General features: G+C 39.8%; 2 protein-coding genes across 4 annotated transcripts in view; one reads left to right on the plus strand and one right to left on the minus strand.

Annotated features, from left to right (window-relative positions):
- Positions 1–20,093, plus strand: part of Flacc1 (flagellum associated containing coiled-coil domains 1) — a 38,350-nt gene extending 18,257 nt beyond the window's left edge. For 2 of the 3 annotated variants that reach the window (XM_071618913.1, XM_071618914.1), the window contains 7 exons: positions 1,634–1,733; positions 3,265–3,368; positions 5,263–5,325; positions 8,292–8,381; positions 8,505–8,614; positions 12,231–12,318; positions 18,685–20,093. In XM_071618913.1, coding sequence (XP_071475014.1) covers positions 1,634–1,733; positions 3,265–3,368; positions 5,263–5,325; positions 8,292–8,381; positions 8,505–8,614; positions 12,231–12,318; positions 18,685–18,753 — 624 coding nt within the window. In that variant the 3' untranslated portion in view covers positions 18,754–20,093. Of the gene's footprint in view, positions 1–1,633; positions 1,734–3,264; positions 3,369–5,262; positions 5,326–8,291; positions 8,382–8,504; positions 8,615–9,238; positions 9,613–12,230; positions 12,319–18,684 lie in introns of those variants that run through there. The other variant, XM_027941874.2, reaches the window with a different exon arrangement.
- Positions 10,461–22,902, minus strand: part of Casp8 (caspase 8) — a 43,947-nt gene continuing 31,505 nt past the window's right edge. Inside the window, exons 4-10 of the mRNA XM_027941791.3 lie at positions 21,216–21,321; positions 20,087–20,225; positions 19,931–19,975; positions 18,799–18,863; positions 16,978–17,119; positions 12,592–13,093; positions 10,461–11,256 (exon numbers count right to left, since the gene is read on the minus strand). Of these exons, the coding sequence (XP_027797592.2) occupies positions 11,121–11,256; positions 12,592–13,093; positions 16,978–17,119; positions 18,799–18,863; positions 19,931–19,975; positions 20,087–20,225; positions 21,216–21,321 (1,135 nt within the window). The 3' untranslated portion in view covers positions 10,461–11,120. The remainder of the gene's footprint in view (positions 11,257–12,591; positions 13,094–16,977; positions 17,120–18,798; positions 18,864–19,930; positions 19,976–20,086; positions 20,226–21,215; positions 21,322–22,902) is intronic.

Below are 22,902 nucleotides of genomic sequence, written 5' to 3' on the forward strand. Positions count from 1 at the left end.
AAGAAGTGTTACCATCCAAAGACAACCTCTGCAAAAATCTGTATTCTTTTAATGTATTAAATCTGTGTATAGTTTTGTATCCTCTTTTTACCAGGCAGAAACTTTTTTCTCCTTTTTAATGACTAGATATTATCCTAGTGAAAACATGTATTTCACTATTCCCCAAAGGTTGGATGTTTGAGTTGCTTCCAATTGCTTGATGAACAAAAAAATAAATAAATAAATAAAAATTTATGTATATAATCACTTTAAACATCTTTGATTCTGGCAGTGCTGAGTCAAAAGGATTGAATTTTTTTTTTTTTTTTTTTTTAGTACCAGAGATTAAGCTCAGGGGCACTCAATCTCTGAGCCACTTTGCAGCCCTATTTTGTATTTTATTTAGAGACAGTGTCTCACTGAGTTGCTTAGCACCTTGCTGTTGTTGAAGCTGGCTTTGAACTCATGATCCCTCCTGCCTCAGCCTCCTGAGCCATTGGGATTACAGGCGTATGCCACCGTGCTCAGCAGGGATGAATATTTTTAAGGCCTTTAGTAGATTTGGCCAAATTGTAATCCTAAAAATCTCTGTCACACTGCACTGTACAAACTGAGCATGGAATACGTAGCCATCTCAGAGCATAACCCATCCACATAATCAGCTAATCTGATGAAGGCCCAGAGTTAGAGTATGATGCCTTGTGAGGAGGATGAGTGGACAGGGGATGGGAAGTGGACAGGGGAAAGGCAGACTCAAGCCCTCTTCCTATTTAACTGTTAAATATAGGAACAAACTAGTCCTGTTGCCTTGGGACTGAGAGTTTCCTGGGATTCCAGACTTTATTGCATATACCTGGGCAGTCCCAGGCAAACCAAGACAGGTGGTCACACCCATCAAAGGTGAAACACCAGCACTACTTCTGAAGTTCTATGTGCTACTGAGAGTTTCAGTTTTGAGCTTATATCCAAAACCTGACCAGATTTATGACCAGATGAACTGTCCCACGTTCCTAAATTTACTCTGTGTTTATTTCAGTCTGGGCCTCTCCAGGCCACTTGAACTCCATGGCAACCACGTTGCCCACCAGCATGAAAATGAGGAGAGAGAACCCATCAGCACGGTCCCAATGACTCCACAGGGAACTGATGCCCCAATTAGTGTGGCTCCTGATGCTTTCCCTTCTGGGAACTTACTAGCATCATTGAGATCCTGGGCCGCCTTCTTTTGGGTTTCTAGGATTCCCTGCAAAACAAACGGGGACTTCTGCCAGACATCATGCTGTGTTCTAAGTCTTCAAATTAACTCCAGGCATTTCTCTTCTTTCTTGTGTGCCACTGAAGAGCGACTCATGGTTCAGCAAGAGCTGACATGGGATTCTCCCACCTGGAGAGCCTAGCTGTGTTCAGTGGAAGCCCAGTCCCAGCAGGGCAAAGGCCGCTCAGGCGTGCATGGTTCTCCCCTGACCTTTTGGGTTCCACAATTCTCTGCTGGATGGGGATGGAATTTACTTCCCATAGGTCATCCAAGGAGGGCCCTGTCAGTGAGGGAAGTTGCCCAGGGCAAGGGCCTGTGCGTAAGGGGGCCTCTCTAGTGTGCATGGATTTCTCTAGGGCTTAGGGCTCTTTTCCTCATGGTGTCTTTGGGACTCCACAGGACAGCATTTATGATGAAATAGAAGAAAAATGGTCAAAGCGGAAAGCAGAATGGGAGAAGGATGAGAAGTTGGAGAGGGAAAAGATCCTGCTGCAACAGAGTGAGTACTACAGAGATGTTGGGCTTGGGGATGACAAGCTCAGCAGAAAACTGCCTTAGGCTTGGCCTTGACTTGAGGGACCTTGGGTTTACCAAGGGTGACGGCCCCACACAAGACTCCTGAATGGAAGGTGCTGTAGTCATCAAGAAAACAAAATGGCCGGGCATAGTGGCACACACTGTGATCCCAGCAACCCAGGAGGCTGAGGAAGGAGGATGGCAAGTCCAAGTTTGAAGCCAGCCTGAACAATTTAGTGAGACCCTGTCTCAAAATAAAGAGTTGAGTTTGCAGCTCAGTGATAGAGTACTTGCCTAGCATGTGTGAGGCTCTGTGTTTAATCCCCAGTACCACAAAACAAACCACAGGCAAAAAAAATCTCCCATGTGATGAGAAGGGCAGGGTCCTTTTCAAGTTTACACACCTGAACTAAGGGGCCTGAGCTTGTATCTTTCAAACTCACTGGTTCCAAGTTTGCCTATCATGGACTTGAACAAGTGTTGTGACCTCTAATAGGAATGTAGACTTAATATCTAGTTACAGGCGACCCCAAAGCTCCAGGAGTTCTTCAATTAGAATTTGAAATATTCATTTTGGGGAGAGAGCAGGGATGAACCACACAATCCATTATAGCAAGAGCCTCCTTGTCCCCATGTCCCCCCAAAGGGAGCCATGTTTGATAAAGCTTTTGAATACATTCAACGCTTAACCTAGAGTTTAGATCTGTAGCACTTCCCACAACACTGAGCTTCTTCATTCATGGAAGAATGTACAGAGCGACTGGTGGAGAGGAATAGTCCAAGGAGGAGTGGGCCCTCTACAAACCTATTCCTCTTATCTTACGTTTATTCAGTTTAAACCAAATTACTCATTCAAATGCAAAGACTCCCTGGGACGTTCACGTTCTGGTGGGGACTCTGGCTGGGGTTGGGATGTGGAGCTGCTCCTGTGTGTTGGTCACCTCCCAGACTTCTACAGTCTTACACAACACACATCTAGGTTTTGAAAAACTAGAATTTATGCATCCCATTCCAGGGTTTCCCTGTCAGTCCAGAGAATTCCTCCGCCCCCAGAATTGCCACACAGAGGGAATTTGTGTTTGTCCCTTCCCTTCTTTCCTCCTTTGTAGTATTAGGGTTCTGGTGGCAGATTTTTTGCCCAGAAAAAAAAAAAAACAAGATAAGCCAACCTCAGGGCTTTAGGACAAAATGAATGATATTGCTGGAGAAAATCAGGTAAGCCAAGAGCTTTAAGACAAGAATATTTAGGAATAATAAGTAACACATCCAAAATAAATAATGCACACAAGAACCACAGGTGGTGACAGTAAATCTCATATGGCTAATGTGATCAAGGACAACCATCATGATCACCTCATCCTCAGGCATTTCCAGGTCAGAGTCCAAACACCAGGCTGAAAGGACTGGGGTTTGACTTGGTCTGAAATTGCTGGTATCTTCAAATATTCTGGGTTTCTCTCTATACTTGTTTTTCCATATTTACACATAGATGTGCTTTTTTCACACCTCTGCAGAACACAAGATGACAAAAAAGTTCGAGTTAGAGTCAGAAGAAGAAAAAAAGAAAATAACTGAATCCTACAGTGCTTCTATTGAGAACCTCATTAGCGAGAAGGAGGTAGGTCAGGGAGCACTCGGTGGTTGCATGTGTGTGGTCCAGGCACAGTAGCTCCTCCATAGTCAGGAATCTTTTTGTGTGACTGATGGGCAATCCTGTCCTTACCCAGCTTTCCTGGAAATAAAATCAGGTAGGTTGATAGGTTTGCTCTCCTTTAGCTAGTCTTACTACTTGTTTGTTGAAATGAAAATCTTAAGTGATAGGAAATAACTGAATGCTAAATATACAGAACCTGAAATCCCCAATTTTACCAAAATGCCATCTCTGAATGTCTTTTTCATTCCTGACTATAGCAGAAGAGAAAAGGCATTGCTGCAAACCAAACACATTTGGTCACACAAGACTCTTAGTAAATAAAGAAGGGAGGTGAGGGTTGACTACTCCTGCTAGCCAAACCTCACTACTGCTAAAACCTTACTTCTGAGACCAGGTAATAATGAAAGCAGGTCTCAGGCCAAGTTTTGCCATACTGATGAACATTTACTTAGCAACTATGCATTAGCAAGCAGCCCCGACATTTCATGCCACCAGGTCTCTGAACTTTTAGATGCACAGAAGTTTTCCCAGTGACAGGCATGACGGCATCCCAGAGGCAGAACTTGGCACCCGTTATCATCTGCACCAGGCAACCAGAGCATGTCCTTAGCAGGACTCAGGGCCACCTGGGATCAAGTCCTAGGCACCATGCTTAAGTGGACAGCTACAGACTTTGTTACATTCTTGTACCACTTTTAGGTAAAATGTTTTCCCAATATTTTGGATATTCTACATATTCCACTTTTGTGTCCATGTCTAACCATTATGCTAATCCAAAATCCACTAAGTTCACCAATAAAAGTCAATTTCTGATATTCACTATTATTAATGGACAAAACAACAATGAGATGGGGTCAGGTTCTGCAAGTGTGTATAGGGCTCCTGAGGTCTGGAGGGCAAAATCATCGGAATAAGAAGTAGCCATTCCTTTTGTGGAGGGAGATTTGATCTGTATACATCCTTTCTTTCTTCTTCCTGTTATTTCTCTAGTGATGCTGGCTGTAAATAGATATCTCTCTCTCCTTCTCTCTCTCATTGAGCTATCATTTATACTTAGCAAAACACACAGACTTAAGTGTGAAATTTGATAAGTTTTGACGTTGTCTATTACAATGCCACAAAGATATTCTATTTTTTTAGAAACTTCATGATTTTAACTTTTATGATTTTATGATCCATTTTGAACAATTTGTGTATACAGAGTGAGGTAGATACCATGGGTCACTTTTTTACATATGAATATTTAGTTGTTTCAGCACCAATTTTTTCTTTTTAAACCAAAAACAAAACAACATTCCTTTTCCCATTGAGTTGTATTGGGGTCATTGGGGGTGGGGAGTCAGACTCCATTCTGTTTCTTATGACTAATTGTCTTCGCTTAGGCCCACAAACATAAAGTAGTCTTACCTATTAGAGCTTAATACCAAATAGTTAAGATCATCTAACTTTAGTAATGTTTTCCAAGATTATTTTCCCCCCATTCTTTGCATTTGCATATACATTTTAGAACTAGCTTGTCAATTGAGAATTAACTTCTCAAGAAAGCCTGTGGGCATTTTGACTAGGAATACATTGAAAATAAAGATCAATCCATGCAGAAATAAATCCTTAACAATATTGAATCTGTACACTAATTTAAAAGCTTTTGATGAAAATCTAATTTATTTTATATTTATCAATGTGATAGTGTTTAATATAAGATTTTCATTAGTTAACTTCAAAATGCCATATCATTTGTTGACAATGTGTGTATCATTATATTGATATATAAGCTTTAGTAAATATTATATTCCTGAATCCTCTACTGGCTTTCTTAATTCTCCAAAAGAATATCCAGAGCCAATAATATTGTTTTTAGGAGCTCTTGAAACAACATGAAAGCGACACCCTGCAATTACAGGAGCTGAGTAAGACCAAAGCGGTAAGCTCTTCTGTTTCTTCCTATGGAACTGATGTCTGGCAAATATATCAGTGAAAGATACACTCTCCGTAAAATGGAACCTATGGTAATTTTTCCAAAACCCATAAAAGATGCAAGACCTAAAGCTAAGTTTGCTAGATGAAATAAGTTAAAAAGTGATCTGGAATTGTCCGTAAAACAAAAATACCTGGTACCCTTTTTAAAGCCAGATTTGAGCACATACATCAACAGCATACCATATGGTCATCAATGTTGAATGAATTCTATTTCTAGCAAAGCTTAAGGAAGGACTTTGATTCATGAATGGCCATGTTCTTTCCTTTGAGCTCAGAAGAGTACAGAACTTCCTTTGCCTACGGGTCTCTGGTTCTAAGCTCTGGGTGTACCTCAGATGTGATAACTGTCTTTAAAACAACAACAACAACAACAACAACAAAAACTTTTTAGCTACAGATAGACACAGTACTCTTATTTTGTTTATTTATATGTGGTGCTGAGGATCGGACCCAGGGCCCCTCGTGTGGGAGGCAAGTGCTCTACCACTGAGCCACAAGCCCAGTCCCAAGTGATAACTTTCTTGTGGGTCACTTTGTGGAGACATCTGAATAGAAGCTGTCCAGACCCACAAAAAAACCTGTGGTTCTTTCTTCTTTGAGAATTTAACTTGGATCTAGAATGGATATGTTTGAGATACGCTTCATTTATGCCATTTCTGTTGCTATTAATTGATTTTTCTCCTCATTCCTGGTCATATTTTCTTGTTTGCTTGCCTGGTAGTTTTTTATGGTGCCAGCCACTGTGAAAGTTGCCTCGTTGGGCACTAAATATTTTTATATTCCTTTAAATCTTCTTGAACTATGTTCTGATACAGTTAAGCTACTTGGAAGCAGTTTCACTCTTTCACATGCAATGCATCAGCCTTAGCATTGATTTTATGCTTTGCTGATCTGAACTAAAGCAGTCCAGTGCAGAGCTGGATTCCCGGTTCCTGAGGTAACACCTTTCCAAATGCTCTCCCAGCGCCCTTTGCATTAGACGGCTTCTTCTGCTCTGGATGGTGCGATTGTGAACTGCTCCCAGGACTGTGTTGGCCCTGGGATTATCCCTCTTGCTCTTTTCTTTCCCCAGCTTCATCTCCTTCTATTTCTTGCCTCCATCATTCCACCCCAGCAGCACTGAATTCCTTGCCATTTCTTAAAAGGCCAGGATGCTCCTACCTTAGGTCTTTGTTCTTGGTGATCTCTCTTCCTGAAAAGCTCTTTCTCAGAAATCCACATGGCTAACGTTCTTTCCTTCTTCTGGTCTTTACTCAAATACCACCTTTTCAGGAGCCACCCTATTTAAAGGCCTAGTTCCCTGCCCAATACTTCTTGTGACAAATACCAGGAATGCCTCTCCTGGCCTGAGGTGAGGGGTCACTTCCTCCCTGAGCCACTCACCACACTGGCTTTCACAAGTGTCTACTTCTCCCCCACTGGTCACTTCTCTGTCCTCTTTGTAGGTCCTCCTCCTCCACCTACATTTTAAGCCCTGGAAAGTTTCAGGGCTTGACCCTGGGTTCTGTTTCTTTTCTTTCTCTCCCCTTTCTCCTTTGGGAGTTAATTATTCACACAAATGTAAATGCCGTCTCTGTGCTGCCGACCAGATTGACTCCTCCAGCCCCGGTCCCTCCTCTGAGACCCAGGTTGCATATCCAACTACCCATTTGGTGTTTCCACATAGGTGACAATGGACATCTCAAACCTAATGTGTCCCATTCCACACTCTTGATTTTCCTCCCAGGATTTGAGCTCTCAAATTGTAAATCTCCCAGCTGTTCAAACTGGAGTCAAAGTCGTCCTTGATTTCTTCCACTCTCCCTCATCCATACATCGGCATCAACCACTCCTCCATAGAGCACTCTATAAATCCACTTCTCTCCAGCGCTGCCCGTCTCCCCCAGTCCATTATTTCTCACCTGAACTACTGTAATACTCTTCTCCTTTCTGACCTTGTTTTCTACCCTGTCCCTTCCAACCCATGTTCCAAAGAGCAATGAGATCGATGCAAACAGTGAGAACCAAATAAACACTCCTCTGCCTAAAACTTTTTGACCCCCACCCCCCATTATTCTCAAGTTACCATGAATCCCAGGTGTGGCCTGGCTCCTCTGCGTCTCCTCACTGTGGCCCACTCTCCTACTTGTGGTCTCTATTCCAACCCCACTAGTGTTCCTTAAGGATTCCTACGCTTTTTGCCTCCTAAGGACTTTTGCACAGGTTCCTAATTGTTCTTCAGTAGTAGTTTGTTCATTTAACTGATAGTCTATTTCTTGGAGCAGTTTTAGGTTTATAGAAAAATTAGGGCAAAAATTACAGGTTCCCCTAAGCTACCCCTCAGAGTTCCACCTCTTATCAACATCTTGCACTAGGATGATATATTAGTTTCAATCTACCAGTTGATGCTAATGCATTATTATTAATTGAAGGTCCATAGTTTACATTCTTCATTCCTTGTGCCATACAGTCTATGCCTAATATGTCATGTCATGTATCTATAATCACTGTGTCATACAGAATAGTTTCACTGCCCTAAAAATACCCTCTGCCCCACCTACTCATTTCTCCTTTCCCCTTCCAACCTCTAGAAACCACTAATCTTTTTACAGTCCCTAGAGTCTCACCTTTCCCAGAATGTCCTATAGTGGGAATCAGTAGTAGGTTATTAACAAAAGACTCTTCAGTGAATGAATGGCGGATTGCCATGGTAACCATCTGTTTGATCTCTGGTGAGAACTGGCTCTGTGGCAGTGATGGTTGGGCTGAAGGGGAGGGTATGTAGCCCGGAGAGACAGCAAATGGCCAGAATTTACTGGCCAGGGGTGAGTAGCTAAGGTTGTTGCTCTGCGTTGTAGTCCAGGTACTGTGGAGAAGAGAATAAATAGGTAACATGGACTTGGTGTCCTGAAACAATTTCTTCTTGTGCAGATCATGGAGGAAGAGTTGCACGCACAAGCTATTATTCTAGAGTCGCTTAACGCGCACCTCTACCAAACACAGATGGAACTCCAGAAAGAGGTAAGTCCTGGCTGGAGAGAGGACAGGGGCTGGGAGAGGAACCCAGGTGTCTCTGCCATTTGGCTATATAGCTTCATGCTGGGTGGCTCTGGGGAAGACTGCTTTTAAATTTTGTCTTTCCAGAAAGCCACAGTGGGAAATCTTGAGAAGATGTTCCAGATCAAGCTTGCTGAAGCTAATGAAAAGCATAAGCACACCATAGAGAGCCTGACAGAGGAAAACCTTCTTCTAAGGTGTGAATGCTGTCGGCTGAGCTCTCTTTAGGAGTGGGAGGGCATGTGAGTGAGGAATAGGTTCAGAAGATAAGCCACGTACTGCTTACTGATGTTAAGACAAGAGGGAGGTTATGTCACTGAGCTTGGACACAGTTATCTGCAGAGGCCAGAGTTCTTTTGAGATATGTCTGGACTTCTCTCTCTTGCCTGTCTGTTATGCAAAATGACACAGGAAGTGTATCAATTTCTGAGTTTTTTTTTCTGTTCTGTGACTGAGGGTTGTTTTTCAAGTCCCTCTTCTCTGAAACATTCGGTGGTTTTTATGTTAGACACAGCTGCTTCTGGTTGCTCTGGAAATCAACTTCAGAACACAGAAATCATACTGTTACCTGAAGAGACATCTTAAATTGCTCAAACAAACTTCACTGAAGTTACCTGTTGCATTGATTCCATAGAAAATGTCTCATTTGGCAATTTGGTCACCCAAATATCACATTTCACTAAATTCAAAACCACTGCAAGTGATGAGAGACTGCTCCCCCAGGGAGGACTAAAGCCACATTTCTGCCCCTACCCACACACCCATATCCTGTACCCCCTTCTATCCTTTGAGTCTGTCATGATATATCCTTCCTTTTACAGGCAAAAGATTGCCAAGAATGGAGAAGAAGTTTATGAAAGACAATCTGGAACCTTGCCCTCTTTAGCCAGTTATGAGTATAATTATGATTATGACATTGAATATGGCAACAAAAAACAAGAATCATAAACAAAAAGTTGTTCTCCTTGTCCAAAGATGGTAGGAACACCATCCCTAAAGCCTATGGAACTCCTGGGGGTGGGGTGGGCGGAGAGGGTTTCTTGAGAAAATGCATATGATTAGTTGAGTTCTTGGGTTGTTCTGACTGTTTTTGTCTTTTCACAATTTGCTTTTTTTCTGAATGGGAATGTTTAAATTCTCAATAGCAGAGCTTCTCATCGACTCTTCATTAAAAATAGATGTTCTCTATCCTGAAGCTGATCTCTCTCTGGGCCTTGTACTCTTTTCTCTTGTGCATTTTACACATTTTATTAGAAAGAGACTGATTTGAAGGCACCCTACCTATCAAATGTTGACTGTATGTTGGGCTACATCTTTTGTCCCCCTCTGTAGCTAGCAAGACAGATAACTCTTTGACTTGACTTCAATACTTTATTCTGTTATATACATATGCCTGCATTCTCCGACCTTCCAACCATGTTCCCGAACCTATCACCTAGGAAGAGTATCTGAAGATTCTTGCTGCCTTCTCTAAACCATCACCAGAATTCAAATGCCCCCCAGGGTAGGCAATATAAATCAACGAAAATGTCTGGATGTAAGGTAAAATGGTCACACTGGCAGGGTGATAAATGGCCATTGACAGCAGCCCCTTGGAGAGGTGCCTGGGTGGGGATGGAGAGAGGACTGGGGAAAGCAGAGCCACACCTGGCTGGAGAGAGGTGCTTTTCAGACCTCTACGATTGCTACCACACAGTTACCTGGGGTCAATGTTATCAGACATTCTCAATTTTCAAAAAAAGATATTATGGGTTTTATGTGATATCTCCTGTTTTTTAAATGTTGACAGTAAACGTTAAAAACACAGCCTGTGGGAGCCAATATTGGGAGACTCAAGTAAAACAAGTCTATGACCAGAATGTTTTCCATTTGTGACACACCATTGGCAAAAACAAACAACAAACAAACAAACAAAAAACACTAAAAAAATAATCTCTAAGGAGCAGTAAGATAAAATTACATTTTATTTTATTAAAAATGTTTTTTTAAAAATACTCTTAAAAGCATGAAATGAGCTGAAAGAAAAAAATGGATACAAATATATGAAATATTAAAATGCTTTATTAGCAAGAACACTGAATACTACAAGCATATGAAAAGGTATGTGAAAGAGCAACAAAATGAAAAAAAAAAAAAAAAAAGGCTGAGGATGTAACTCAATAAGAGAGCCTTTGCTTGGCTCCAATCACCAGCATTGAAGGGAAAAGAAAGAAGAAATATCAGAAAGGAATTTAGGGACATCTAATATTTAGAAATTTAATTTTCCAAATTTAAATATTTTGAAAGTAGTGTATTAGATGGCTTGAAAAGAGAGGAATTAAGTTTTTATTTACTTTTAAGTATACTTTTTCATCTTGTTAAAAATACAGTTAAAATTATACCATAACTGTAAATGTCTAATAGTGGCTGATATTGCATAGCCAGGACTTGAATTCATATAAGAATTAAAATGTTCTTGATTCAAATGCATGAAGTGAATTGATTATAGTAATGCTTTGTATGGACAAAATGGTTTTGATGTAATAATTGAAGATAATGTTGTATATTTAAAAACACAATTTTTTATGAAAAAAAGTACTTAGTTCCTCATTCCCTCCCTGCCTTAAAAACAAAAGTGCAGTCAATATTTTATAATTAACTAACACTAATTAGAACAAATAAAAAAATAATAAATAAAGCATAGTGTTACACAATGATGTAACATCAATCAAGAGGAAAGAAGAGTTTTTTCCTTAATGTAAAAGTGGGCTGTGGCATCTGTTTCCCCATGTTCTTCTTATCATCCTTATTGCTCACTTCATAGTTCACTTCAGTCAGGATGGTGAGAATATCATCGCCTCTGAAAAACAGAGCATAACATATGATGATTCACGGGGCAGGGAGGGGAGACAGGACTGACAACCCATCTCATCTGCTGTGCTGAGGGAGAGACCTATAGCTCCCTCTCTCAAATATCAGGCTTTGGAAACCATAATCTGCTAAACCAAGACCTACCACAGCTTTCCAGGTAGATGAGTTGTCTCAAGCTTGATAACTTCACCTTCAGCTTATTTGGAATCTCTACTAACCATCAGAAACCTCAGGGCCAGTATTGGATTTGATTTCTTTCCCTTCCAGTCTGTGTATCTCTCTCACTACTCCATGGACTGTGTCACTCAACCCCCACAGCATCTCAATGCCTCTGAATGCCTTCTGCTTACATTCAGCATTGCTTCTGCAAATTCATCTACAACACAATCTAACATCTCCTTCAGCCCTCTCTCCCCCTCCATCCCCAGATATCTTAGCAGTTTTCTTGGTCAACCTCTTCATCTATCTCTGTAGCAAACACCAGAACCTTGCAGGACTCCTGGCCTAAATTACAAAATGAAAACCTCACATTGGTGCTGTGGTTTGCTCTTTATATACCATGGGAGATTCTCACTCTTCATACTCTGAAAGCCTAATGAGAAATAGGTCTAGAAGGAATGTGTTAGGATTCCTCACGGTTCATCTGTCAGCTTTGCACACGTGGGTAAGCTATGACATTTGAAACTATAACTAAATGAAGCCTCTGATATAATAAACAAGGGAAGAATATTTTCCCACATCTTGCGGCTTTAAAGCAAGCCAGGTGAGTGGGGAGACACAAGAGGCTCCATCTCTTTGCTACTTATCTCCCACAATGCATCAAGGGTTTGAGGTGAGTTAGCTATTATGGGACTTTTGACAGAGTTGGAGAGTGTTAAACATTGACATGGTTACTGCCTTCTTGGCAAACTTACAAAACTAGCTGAATCAGCTCAATCATGATTTTTTTTTTTCCCCTTAAAGACAGAGAGCTGGACCACATGCCTATTGCCTTTCCAGCTTTGTAATACTGTGGTTGTCCTTTGAGATGCGGAATCAAGGAAACCTCTCAGTAAGTGTATCAGTTTTCCCATCTGTGAAAGAAGGATATTAACACTTGCCATTTCTCTTATTTCACAGCTGACCTGGGAAGTAGGACTTTGTAGTCCACAGGGAGACATTTTAGAAGTAAATGGAAATCACTCCTCTTGATGCTTCTTCAATTAATACTACCTCACCCATAAAGCTTTTTCTAAAAGGCCCTGGCTATGCATATGTAGTAGTAGTGATGGGGAAGGGGACCAGGTAGTATAACACTGAGGAGGGCTGGATAGGCAAACCTTACCGAGGACATCTTTCTCTCAGTCTCTGGCAAAGGGACTGGATATACCAGGTTCCCTCCATGGGATTTCGATAGGAAACACAGTTGCTCACAGTGGCCATCCCCAACAGAAAGTCAGCTTCATCTGGGATATAACTCTTTTGAAATGATAAATCCATCTCTAAGTAGGGGTCCTTCTGCTTTGAGTCGGTTTCAACAAGTACACCTTTCTGGTAGTTATCCCCTTGACAAGCCTGAATAAAAAAGACTTTAGGTTTCCCAGCAAGGGAAGGGCACTTTGAACCAGTGAAATAAGAGGTCAGCTCAAAGATGGAGACCTTCTGTCCATCAGTGCCATAGATTATGCCCTCGTCTCCATGCGAGAGGATACAGCAGATGAAACAGTCTTTATTGTTGTGGTCTTCACTTTGGTAGAATTTTAGAACTTCACAGATTTCCTTGGCTGTAGAATCTTTGTAACATACTATTTCAAAATGAAGCTCCTTAAAGATCTTGCTCAAAGCCTCTGAAAAGTGAAAGAAGAAAAGTCATATCACACTACAGCAATTCATTGCCACGGCCCAGAGTGAAAAAGAATTGGAGGGATGTGATATTGATAGATAAGAATTTGAGCCAAAAGTTCAAGAAGGAGAACATCTAAATTAGTAGGTGAATTCTATAGACTTTTAATATTTATTGCCACCAGCAGAGAACATTTCCAAACCATAAAGCAAATGAGAAAGGGGTGAGTGCTATTTTCGGCCAGTTGCCTTTTCTGAAACAGTTTATAGGATGAGTAAGCTGTTATTTTGGCTTACTACCAAATCAATTTAAGAGGTGATTTTATTTCCTATGTAATCATAAAAAAGAGAAAGAATTTTTGAATAAAAACCCATATTCATTTAATGCTGTACACTCAAAATTAGTTACACTTATCAAAATAGGAGATACGAATAAAATAGAACTAAAAGACCTATTACAAAAACAGTTATCCTCTCTCTATTCTTCTCTGTTACCCAGTCATATGCCATGAAAGCAACCACTTTTAGGTTTTAAATTTAATATTAGCTGCCATTTTGTAATGAATTTGAATTCACTACTATTAATTCATTTAAAAATTTTAGACTTTTTTTTATTAATACTTATTTTTTAATTGTAGTTGGACACAATACCTTTATTTTATTTATTTATTTATGTGGTGCTGAGAATCAAACCCAGGGTCTCGCACTTGCGAGGCAGGTGCTTTACCATTGAGCCACAACTCTAGCCCCGAATTTTAGATTTTTTTATGTGAATTATTATGGAAGGTAAGCACATAGTACTCTTGTATAATTTTTTTATAATTTTGGATTGAATTCATAATAATATATATGTTACCAGGACAATGTCAACATCAAGTTCTTAAATTATATTTCCTTTTTTATTATGATTTTTGTCTTTCCCAGAGTTAATAATTGTATTACTTTTTAAATTTGCTTTGTTTCCCATATGGTTAACTTTTTTTTTTTTTTCAAAAACACTAACAGATGAGGTCAGTCTTTCACCATTTTCAGACTGCTTGTCTGATTCATTTTAATTTTTCTGAAGAACATTTCATCTCGAGCACTACATCTTCTTTCTCTAATCCTAACTGACTGTTCCTTAGGCTTGATAAATTTCTCTTCTCCTGGGAAATCTTTAGGTCTTTTCCATAATAGATTCACTTTTTCCTGAACTTATGACTTCTTCTTTATTGATTTACTAACTGGTTTTGCTAGAGTATATCTACTCCTGCATAAAGAATAAATTTTTTGAGCCCTTAGATGAGGTTTACTTCTACTTTCATATTTTTTGTAGTTTAGCTAGATACAATACGCTTTTTCCACAAGTATTTTTCCTCAGAATTTTGAAGGTATTTCTTCAGTCTTATAGCTTTCAGTGTTCCTATTAAGAAGTTCACTAACAGCCTGGTTCCTGATACTTTATGTATTTGACTTATTTTTTTCCTCTCTAGAAGTTTCTAGGATGAAATATGCTTTGGTGTGAATCTTTCTTAATTCATCAGGCCCCTTTGGTCTGCAGACTATTAACCTAATTTCTGGAAATTTCCATTTCCCCATTTTCTCTGTCTTCTTTGGAACTCTGATTATTAGAGACTGGACATTCTTAACTTTTCTTCAAATTTTCTTTTCCTTTGGTTCCTATTTGTCACTTTTTTTTTTGTCTTTTTTGTCCTATTTTCTGAGACTTTATCTTCTGCCCTATCTGCTCTTTTGAATTTTTTTTATTTCTGTGCTCATATGTTGAATTTTTAGTAATTCTTGTTCTGTTTCTTTTTCATAACATCTTATTCCTCTATGAATATTTTACTAAAAATATTAAATATAGTTTTAAAAATTATTTTGTATGTGTGTATAAATGTATACTAAAACAGATATTATACATATTAATTATATTATTATGTATTATTATATTATATATTATTATATTTTATATATTATTATACATTATATAATATTATAATATATATTATATATAATATATGTTTTAGTTATATATTATATATAATAGTTTTAGTTATATAATATCTGTTTAAGTTGTGGATGGACACAATACTTTTATTTTTATGTGGTGCTGAGGATCAAATCCAGTGCCTTGTGCATGCTAGGTAAGCGCTCTACCACTGAGCTACAACCCCAGCCCTTAAATATAGTTTTTTAAGGATTTCCTTTTACCCAGCATCATCTTTGTTTAATTTATATTTCATTTCATTTTTTTTCTTGTTTGTATTGCTTGTTTTATATTAGGGGTTTTCTCCATATGCCTTATAAAACTTGGTTGTCCATTAGTCTACTAAAAAGTTAAGCAAAAGCTCTGTGTTCATAGGCATGGTTTGTTCACTGGTGGACTTCATAGCAGAGTGTTTGATTAGGAAACTTATCATTCCATTAGGAGACCCCCAGATATCATGATTTATACATCTTTTATCTAGGGTTTTCAGCTTCTCCAAAGGAGGATTCATATTTTCTACCAATGTTCTTGGAACCAAGATAGGTTAGAGATCTGACTTCATGCCACCAGTAGGTTGACTTTTGTTTTTATCTTCCTTTCTTCCATACTTCACTGCTTTCTTTGCTGAGCCTGGTATCACTAGATCTTAGAGACTCTCTGGTTCATTTATATGAGAGAATAAACTTCCTGTTCCTTATGATGGTGGAATAGGAACAGTTGTTGGCTCCATGAGATGGAACTAGGGCATGTGCATGTGGGGTGGTGATGAAGAAAATAACAGCAAAGTTCACAGGACACTACAGCAGAACAGAAAGAACATCTCAGGAAAAATGACACAGGCAGCTGCATCTATTTTCACTCATTAACACAGAATGTAATAAGCCCAGGAAAAGATAAAACAGGACATGTGATCTTAAATACCCGTCACAGACTGGGTTCTGTGGGCCAGATGTAAGAAAAATGAACTGCCAGAAATAGAATCAAATGAAATTTAATAGAAAAAAATTAATATTCAATGAATAGAAATCAAAGATCTAAAATGTTTTTTTCAAAACCAAATACATAATGATAACTGATGTAATCAATGGCCTGAAATTCTGACTTTAAAACCTTAAATAGATTTGCTTAAATAAGCAAAACAAATGGTAATAGGGACCATGACAGTGGTCTAGTGATTATAACAGGTCTAATTTAATTTTCTAAACTTTACTCAGTTTAAAAAATAAGTCATTAACTGGTGTTGTGACTCAAAAATACCATTTTAAAAAGTTCTTGACCAACTCAAAATTATTAATATCTCAATGAATGAGTTGGATTGATTTGTTATTCTTTTTAATTATGTAGAGTTGTACCATATGTACGGTCATACAAGTACCTAGGGTAATGATGTCCATCTCATTCTACCATCTCTCCTGGCCCCATTCTCACTCTCCACCCCTCCTTCCCCTATGTCCAAAGTTCCTCCGTTCTTCCCATGCTCCGCCCCTTCCCCATTATGGATCAGCAGCCATTTATCAGAGAAAACATTTGGCAGTAGCACAACTTTTATAAACTCAATACCAATATAGATTTTCATACTAAGGCAATCTTTTTCACCTAACACACTCTACAGAAATTCTATTCACTTAGTTGACTTAAAAGTAAAGCTCATTGCTACTCCTCTTTATAAGATTCTAGTAAGACTTGATAGTTTACCATCCTACATATGCTTATGCTGTTATTTATAAAAACAAATTTTATACAAAGCAAAAAACTAACAAATATATAAGAATGTTCTTCACCTCCACAAGAAAATATGTTTAAATTCATATTCTTGAAATATGTGGCTCTTTTGGCACAGCTTTTGTTTTCCCCCTTTTGATAAACTTTAAAAAAAATAGATGTAAGAAATTTTCACTTCTCTTTTGGATTCTACTGTACCTTCATCCAAATCTGATCCTTTCCTATCCTTAATGTTGTGGAGCTTGGGCATATCCTTCCGTGCCATGCTAAAATCATAGTTGTTGAAGATCAAACAGTATCCCCGAGGTTTGTTTTTCATTTGGTAAACTTTGTCTGATGTCTGGAAAACAAAAACCCAATCCAGGCACTTTACTCTGCAAGTCAAACACTGGCGATATAAACAAACAACTTTCCAGGAAGAGGGTGGGCTCCCCAGGGGGCTGGGGCAAGTGGGCTCTCCCTTGCCCCAACTCACCCCAACTTGGAGCCATTCCCCTGAAGAACTAGTTCCCTACTGTTCTCACACAGGATCCCTCAGACTTCTGCCCCATCGATAACTGTAAAGTCAGTGTACCTGGGCTGCATGAGCACTTTGCACATACATTAATACGTTAATACCATCCTCATGTCTTTGAGGCAGAGAACATTGTGCCCACGATTGGGATTTAGAAACTTTTGAGAGCTCAGTCCAGAACTGCTAAAAATGTCTGTCTTTGGGCTGCTCCACCCTGACTGTGGACCTATTGGCTATCCACTCATCTCATCTGCACTTCTTGGCTAACAGCTGAGAGCCTGCCCATCAGGCAGATACAATATAGTCCCAGGATGTTTGAAGCTGATATAACCCAGCTCTCAGGACCACTGTAGCTGGTGGAGAGAGATGTTGGGGTTATGTTGTAGGTTAAGAATCCAGACTGTATGCCTGACAGTACTGGCCTGAGGTGGCCCTGTGTGCTGCTTATTTTTCTAGGGCTATTTCATTGCTGGGATTCTTAGCATTTGGTTGCATATCTGTGTAACCCATTGAGGTACAGAAAACAACCCCTCCCCAGGTTAGGAAACCAAATTTCTGCTTCTACATAATATAAGACTTCAGGCAATTTACCCAATGTATTAGGATCTTAGCAAGTTTACTAAGATATCAAGTATTTTTATTAAGTACTTAAGTATATTCAGTATTTACTATCATGTATGCTAAGTATTTACTAATATACTGGGTACATTTACAATACTAGATAATATTAAGATTATAGATTATTTGATGAGAACAATGCTTGTAGAGCATTATTTTACTTTAAAGTGCCACATCACTGTGGTTAATCCTTGATTTTCAGATGGAGAGAGTTCTGGTAATTTTCACAGAGCCCACACTACTAAATAGTTACTCTCAAGCCTAAATCAGGTGTTCAGGGTCTCCTGTGCTTCCTGCCACAGTGAGGAGTGGTGAATGGGGCAAGGCATTAAAATGCATTTGGTGAATTGTTGAAGTTACATAAGTACAACTTACGTTGTCTAGAGAGGAAATTTTTCTTCTGGCTCAAAAGCACAAAGATATGACTAGATTATGAGTACTTGTTTCTTACTCCAAATCATAAAAGAAAAACACCTTTTAAAGGTCATGCTAAAAGGAAAGACTTTGCTTGTTCCAGGTGTGCTAGGCCCCTACCCCAAAGCATCCCCCATTAGGTTGGCATGGCATCTAGAAGATTAGATAGGAGGCCTCCCACCTTCTAGCTAGTCCAATACATCTGTCTTTTGTTTTAAAATAAAAATGTAACACACTGGAACTGGAGAGGTCACATTTTAAAAATGAAATGACATTTTTAACTTGTCCTTTCATGGGATTTTTTTTCCCTACAATTCTCAGATTTTTCATTTTCTACCCTTAATTGGTTCATTTGGCAGCTAAAAACAACAACAACAACAACAACAACAACAATAACCAAAAAAACACACAACAAATATAAGATCTAGAATCTGCAATGTAAAAGGAAGAAGGATTTGGAAGTGTCCATGTACCTGTGAGTCACTGTCCTGTTCTCCTGGAGAGTCCGACAATGTCAACATCCCGAAGGACTCCTCCCCTGCAAACAACAGAGAGACATGACTGGAATGAGGCATGGCAGGAAAGAGACTTTGGTAAAGAAATGTGTATTATCTTGGACAATGGTGACCAAGAAATGTCATAATTTTATATGCTTCCACATTGCTAGGTTGAGCTCTATGGTATTTGTGAAATATTCATTTATAAAACACTGGCACAGGATGAATTGACTCAAAAGTACTACTTAATGTACTCTTCAAATCTTAAGCCCAAGCAGACATGGGAAGTAGGGAAGAACTGGATGCATGGATATTACTCAGAGTAATCTTTATAAAAAGGTGCTTCAAAATGCATTTTGCTTGCACATGCACTGGCACACATGCGCACACAGGTAAAGAAGGGCCAGGTTTTATATTTGTATATACAAATATAAAATATTAACAGTAGTAATATTTAGGATGTGATGAATCTCAGCGGGTCTTTAAAAATTTTTCTCTGAATTTAAAATCATCCTCGGTGAGTACGTATGATTTTTGTAATGAGAAAGTAATTAAAAATTTGAAGGAGATCCTGAAGAATTCCTTCTGCTTGTTTAGTCTAACTTCCCCAGGTAGGAAAGAGACAGAGGACTGGAAAAATATAATTTAGCTGAAACATCCACAAGGGAAGTCAGACAGATGATGGGGAGCTTTAGTGGAGGGCAGAACAGGGAGCCTGGTGACTCAGCGGGGGATGGAGGGGAATTAATCACACTTGGCCAAGGGGTCTCCGACCTGGACAACAAACTAAAAAAAAAAAAAAAAAAGTTGTTGAAAAAGGAAGTGACTTAATCAACAAAGTCATTTAAATCTAGCTACCAGTGCAAACCACAGGCAACACATGTCAGTGGGAGGTGCTAGGAGAGAGAAGGGGGAAAAAAAGAAGCAAAAAAGTTAAGTCCTTATAGCACTTATGGGACACATGCCAGTCTGGGGCTGCGAGGTCTGTCGATGTGCAAAGAAGGTATAACAAGTGACCACCAAACTTTCATCCCAATAACAGGAAGCGGTAGAAAGAGGCATGATGATATCAGAGGGTAAATTAACTCTGCACATCTGCAGGCATTACCATTTGAAAGTGCATCTGGACTTCTTTCAGGACTCATTCTTCTCTCTGAATTAAAAAGAGAAAAACACACCCCAAATATGTGGTTAGATCTGCTTCAGACAGGAATTTATGAATTTGAGAAAATGATTAGCTGATTCAGTGTCAGGTTATTTTTACCTCTGCTTAATTCTTCATAATTCTTAATGATCTTCAGCAGGCTCTTGTTGATTTGTTCACAGATATTTTTCAGGGTTCCCAGGTTTCTCTTTCCTAGGATGAGCTTCTTCTCCATCTCTATGAAAATGTCGAGCAAGCTCTAGGGGACAAGAAATAAAGTGGGAAGACTGGATTGAGCCATACTAGTTTTTATAATATATATATAATATATATTATATGTATATAATATCACTTTTTCCAAACCAAGGGTTCACCCTTACTTCCCAAGCAGACCCCTGAGAATGCATGCTGGTCTCCTGCAGCTGACAGGCCACCTAGGGAGGCCATGTCCTCTGGCCCAAAAACACAGAAGTGAGAGAATAGAAGAGAGGCCATGTCAGATGTCCCCAGATCCCCAGGCTCTATGCTCAGATTGCCTGTGGTTGTCTTTATGTATGAACCAGGCCTATGTGCATTGGCTGAGACACAGCAGCCTGGTCAGTGACACAGTGACAGCTCTGGGACTCCCTTATACCCCGATGTAGTATAATCTACCTCCAAACCTGAATACACACACACACACACAACATACACACACAAATACCATATGCATACCCACACCCACACAATACCACACACACAGACACACAGAAACATACCACAGACGGGGACACACACACACAAACAGAGACACAGGAAAAACAGAGACATACACACAGACACTACACAGAGACACACACCACACATGGATATACATATCATACATATAAGAGACATGCAATACATATAACAGAGATACATACACCACACACAACATACCCAGAGATACCACCCAGGAATGAAGAAGTGGAGAAAATGTCTCAGACCACCACTTCCTTCCTGCCTCTGCCTGGTCCCACACAGGGTCCTGATGCATAGCCGCACTACTCCCCTGGCTCCCGAGTCTGCTTGCTCCTGAAGATTAATGTGAGCAGCACTCACAGTGCAAAGGCATGGGATCTACAGCACGCCTGCTGACGGCTTTCCTCTCTCTGGTTAGGAACTAGAATTCAGGTTGCTTTCATCAGAAGAGCCCCTCTCTTTAGCCTCAGAAGTCCCCAGTGGCTGACCAATTCTCAGGACTGCATCTCCAGACAGTACCAGGTCTTACCATGTCGTCATCCAGCTTACACTTGGAGATATCCTTGCTCAAAAGAAACTTAAAAGACTTCAATTCCAGTTTGTTTACATCTTCTGAAATCTGAAAAAGCATGACCCTGCGGTGGGAAATGGAGACACTTAAGAAATGTTTCCTTAGATCCTTTCAAATTTGCTATGTGGAGTCACAAGGGACTTGACTCAATGGCCTCCCTCCAAAAAAATCTGAGACATGATTTAGGAACTGAGTCCTGAGAGAAAGGCAGGTAGACACACAAGTCTACTGACTTGTGCCTGCCCTGAACAATTAAAAGTTCCATCAACTTTGTCCTTTGGTTCATTCCAGTTAAATGCATCTTGTTTTTCACTTTTTTGTCTTTCACTCTAAGAACAAGATCTCGTTGCAATACAAAAAAGCATTGACTTTTGAAAATGGTACTTTCTACTCTGCATGTCGGATTACCACTTCCTTCATTAAACTGGGCAATGTCCTCTCAGTCTTTCCTTCAGGAGAAGAGCCAGCCAGGTGCAGTGGCACACGCCTGTAATCCCAGCAGCTCAGGAGTTCAGAGGCAACCTCAGCAGTGAGGCCCTAAGCAACTCAAAACTCTGTCTTAAATAAAATATTTTAAAAGGGCAATAGATGTGGCTTGGTGGCTAAGTATCCCTGGGTTTAATCCCTGGTACAAAAAAAAAAAAAAAAAAGAGAGCCAAACTTTTAGTTCTGGCAAACACATCATCTGCTATGCTCCTCACTGCCCCCACGCCCTCCTCCCTTTCCAGCCTGCCCCCTCCCCGTCACCCACTAATGGCCATTGATTGCCTGCCTGTTCTCAGGGCTGCATGTGCTCCACTATGCCTCACTGCGTTCACTTCAGAAGGATTACTCGTATAGTCCCTTTATGAAAGTGTTCAAGTCCCCTTATAGCCTGGTCCATGCCCTTATTATTTTCATAATCCCTGAGGGTGGTAAAGGCAGCATTTGAGCACAAGAGACCCACACGACCTGTGTTAGAACTTTGGCCCCACCATCTGGGAGCTGTGTGACTTTCAACATGTTAGACATTTTTTCCTCATCTGTAGACTGGAGATAATTATATATTCACACCATAGGCAAATACCAAAGATTATGTGAATAAATTTACATGACGTACAGTCACCTCACTTAATGATGGGAAGTTACTCAGTGTTATCATCTGATACATACATCTTCTCAAGAAATCTGATCAATAAATCTGATACATCAATCTTCTCAAGAAATAAATAATCCTTTATTTGGACAAAGGGTCTTTGCAGATAAAAAATCTCATTGCACTGAGATCATAGTGAATTAGAATGGGCCCTAATCCAATGACCAGTGTCCTTACAAGAAAAGGAAAAATCAGACAGACAGACATGGAGATGAGGACATAGGCAGAGACTGGAAGGATGCATCTGCAAGACAAGGAACACCAAGGATTGCCTGCAACAGCAGAAGCTAGGGGAGAGGCAGGGCAGATTCTCCATCAGGGCCTCCGGAAGGAACCAACTCTTCTGGCACCTTCTTTTCTGCACTTGAGCCCCCAGGACTGTAAGAGAATAAACTGCCTCTACTGTTTTTATCCATCTAATTTGTGATACTTTTGTTACAGCAGCCCTCAGAAACTAACACATCCAGATATTTATTTTGCCATTTAAAATCAAAATAGTCAAGCCTCAAG

This window comes from Marmota flaviventris, chromosome 11 (assembly GCF_047511675.1).
Source record: "Marmota flaviventris isolate mMarFla1 chromosome 11, mMarFla1.hap1, whole genome shotgun sequence".
Taxonomy (NCBI): Eukaryota; Metazoa; Chordata; class Mammalia; order Rodentia; family Sciuridae; genus Marmota; species Marmota flaviventris.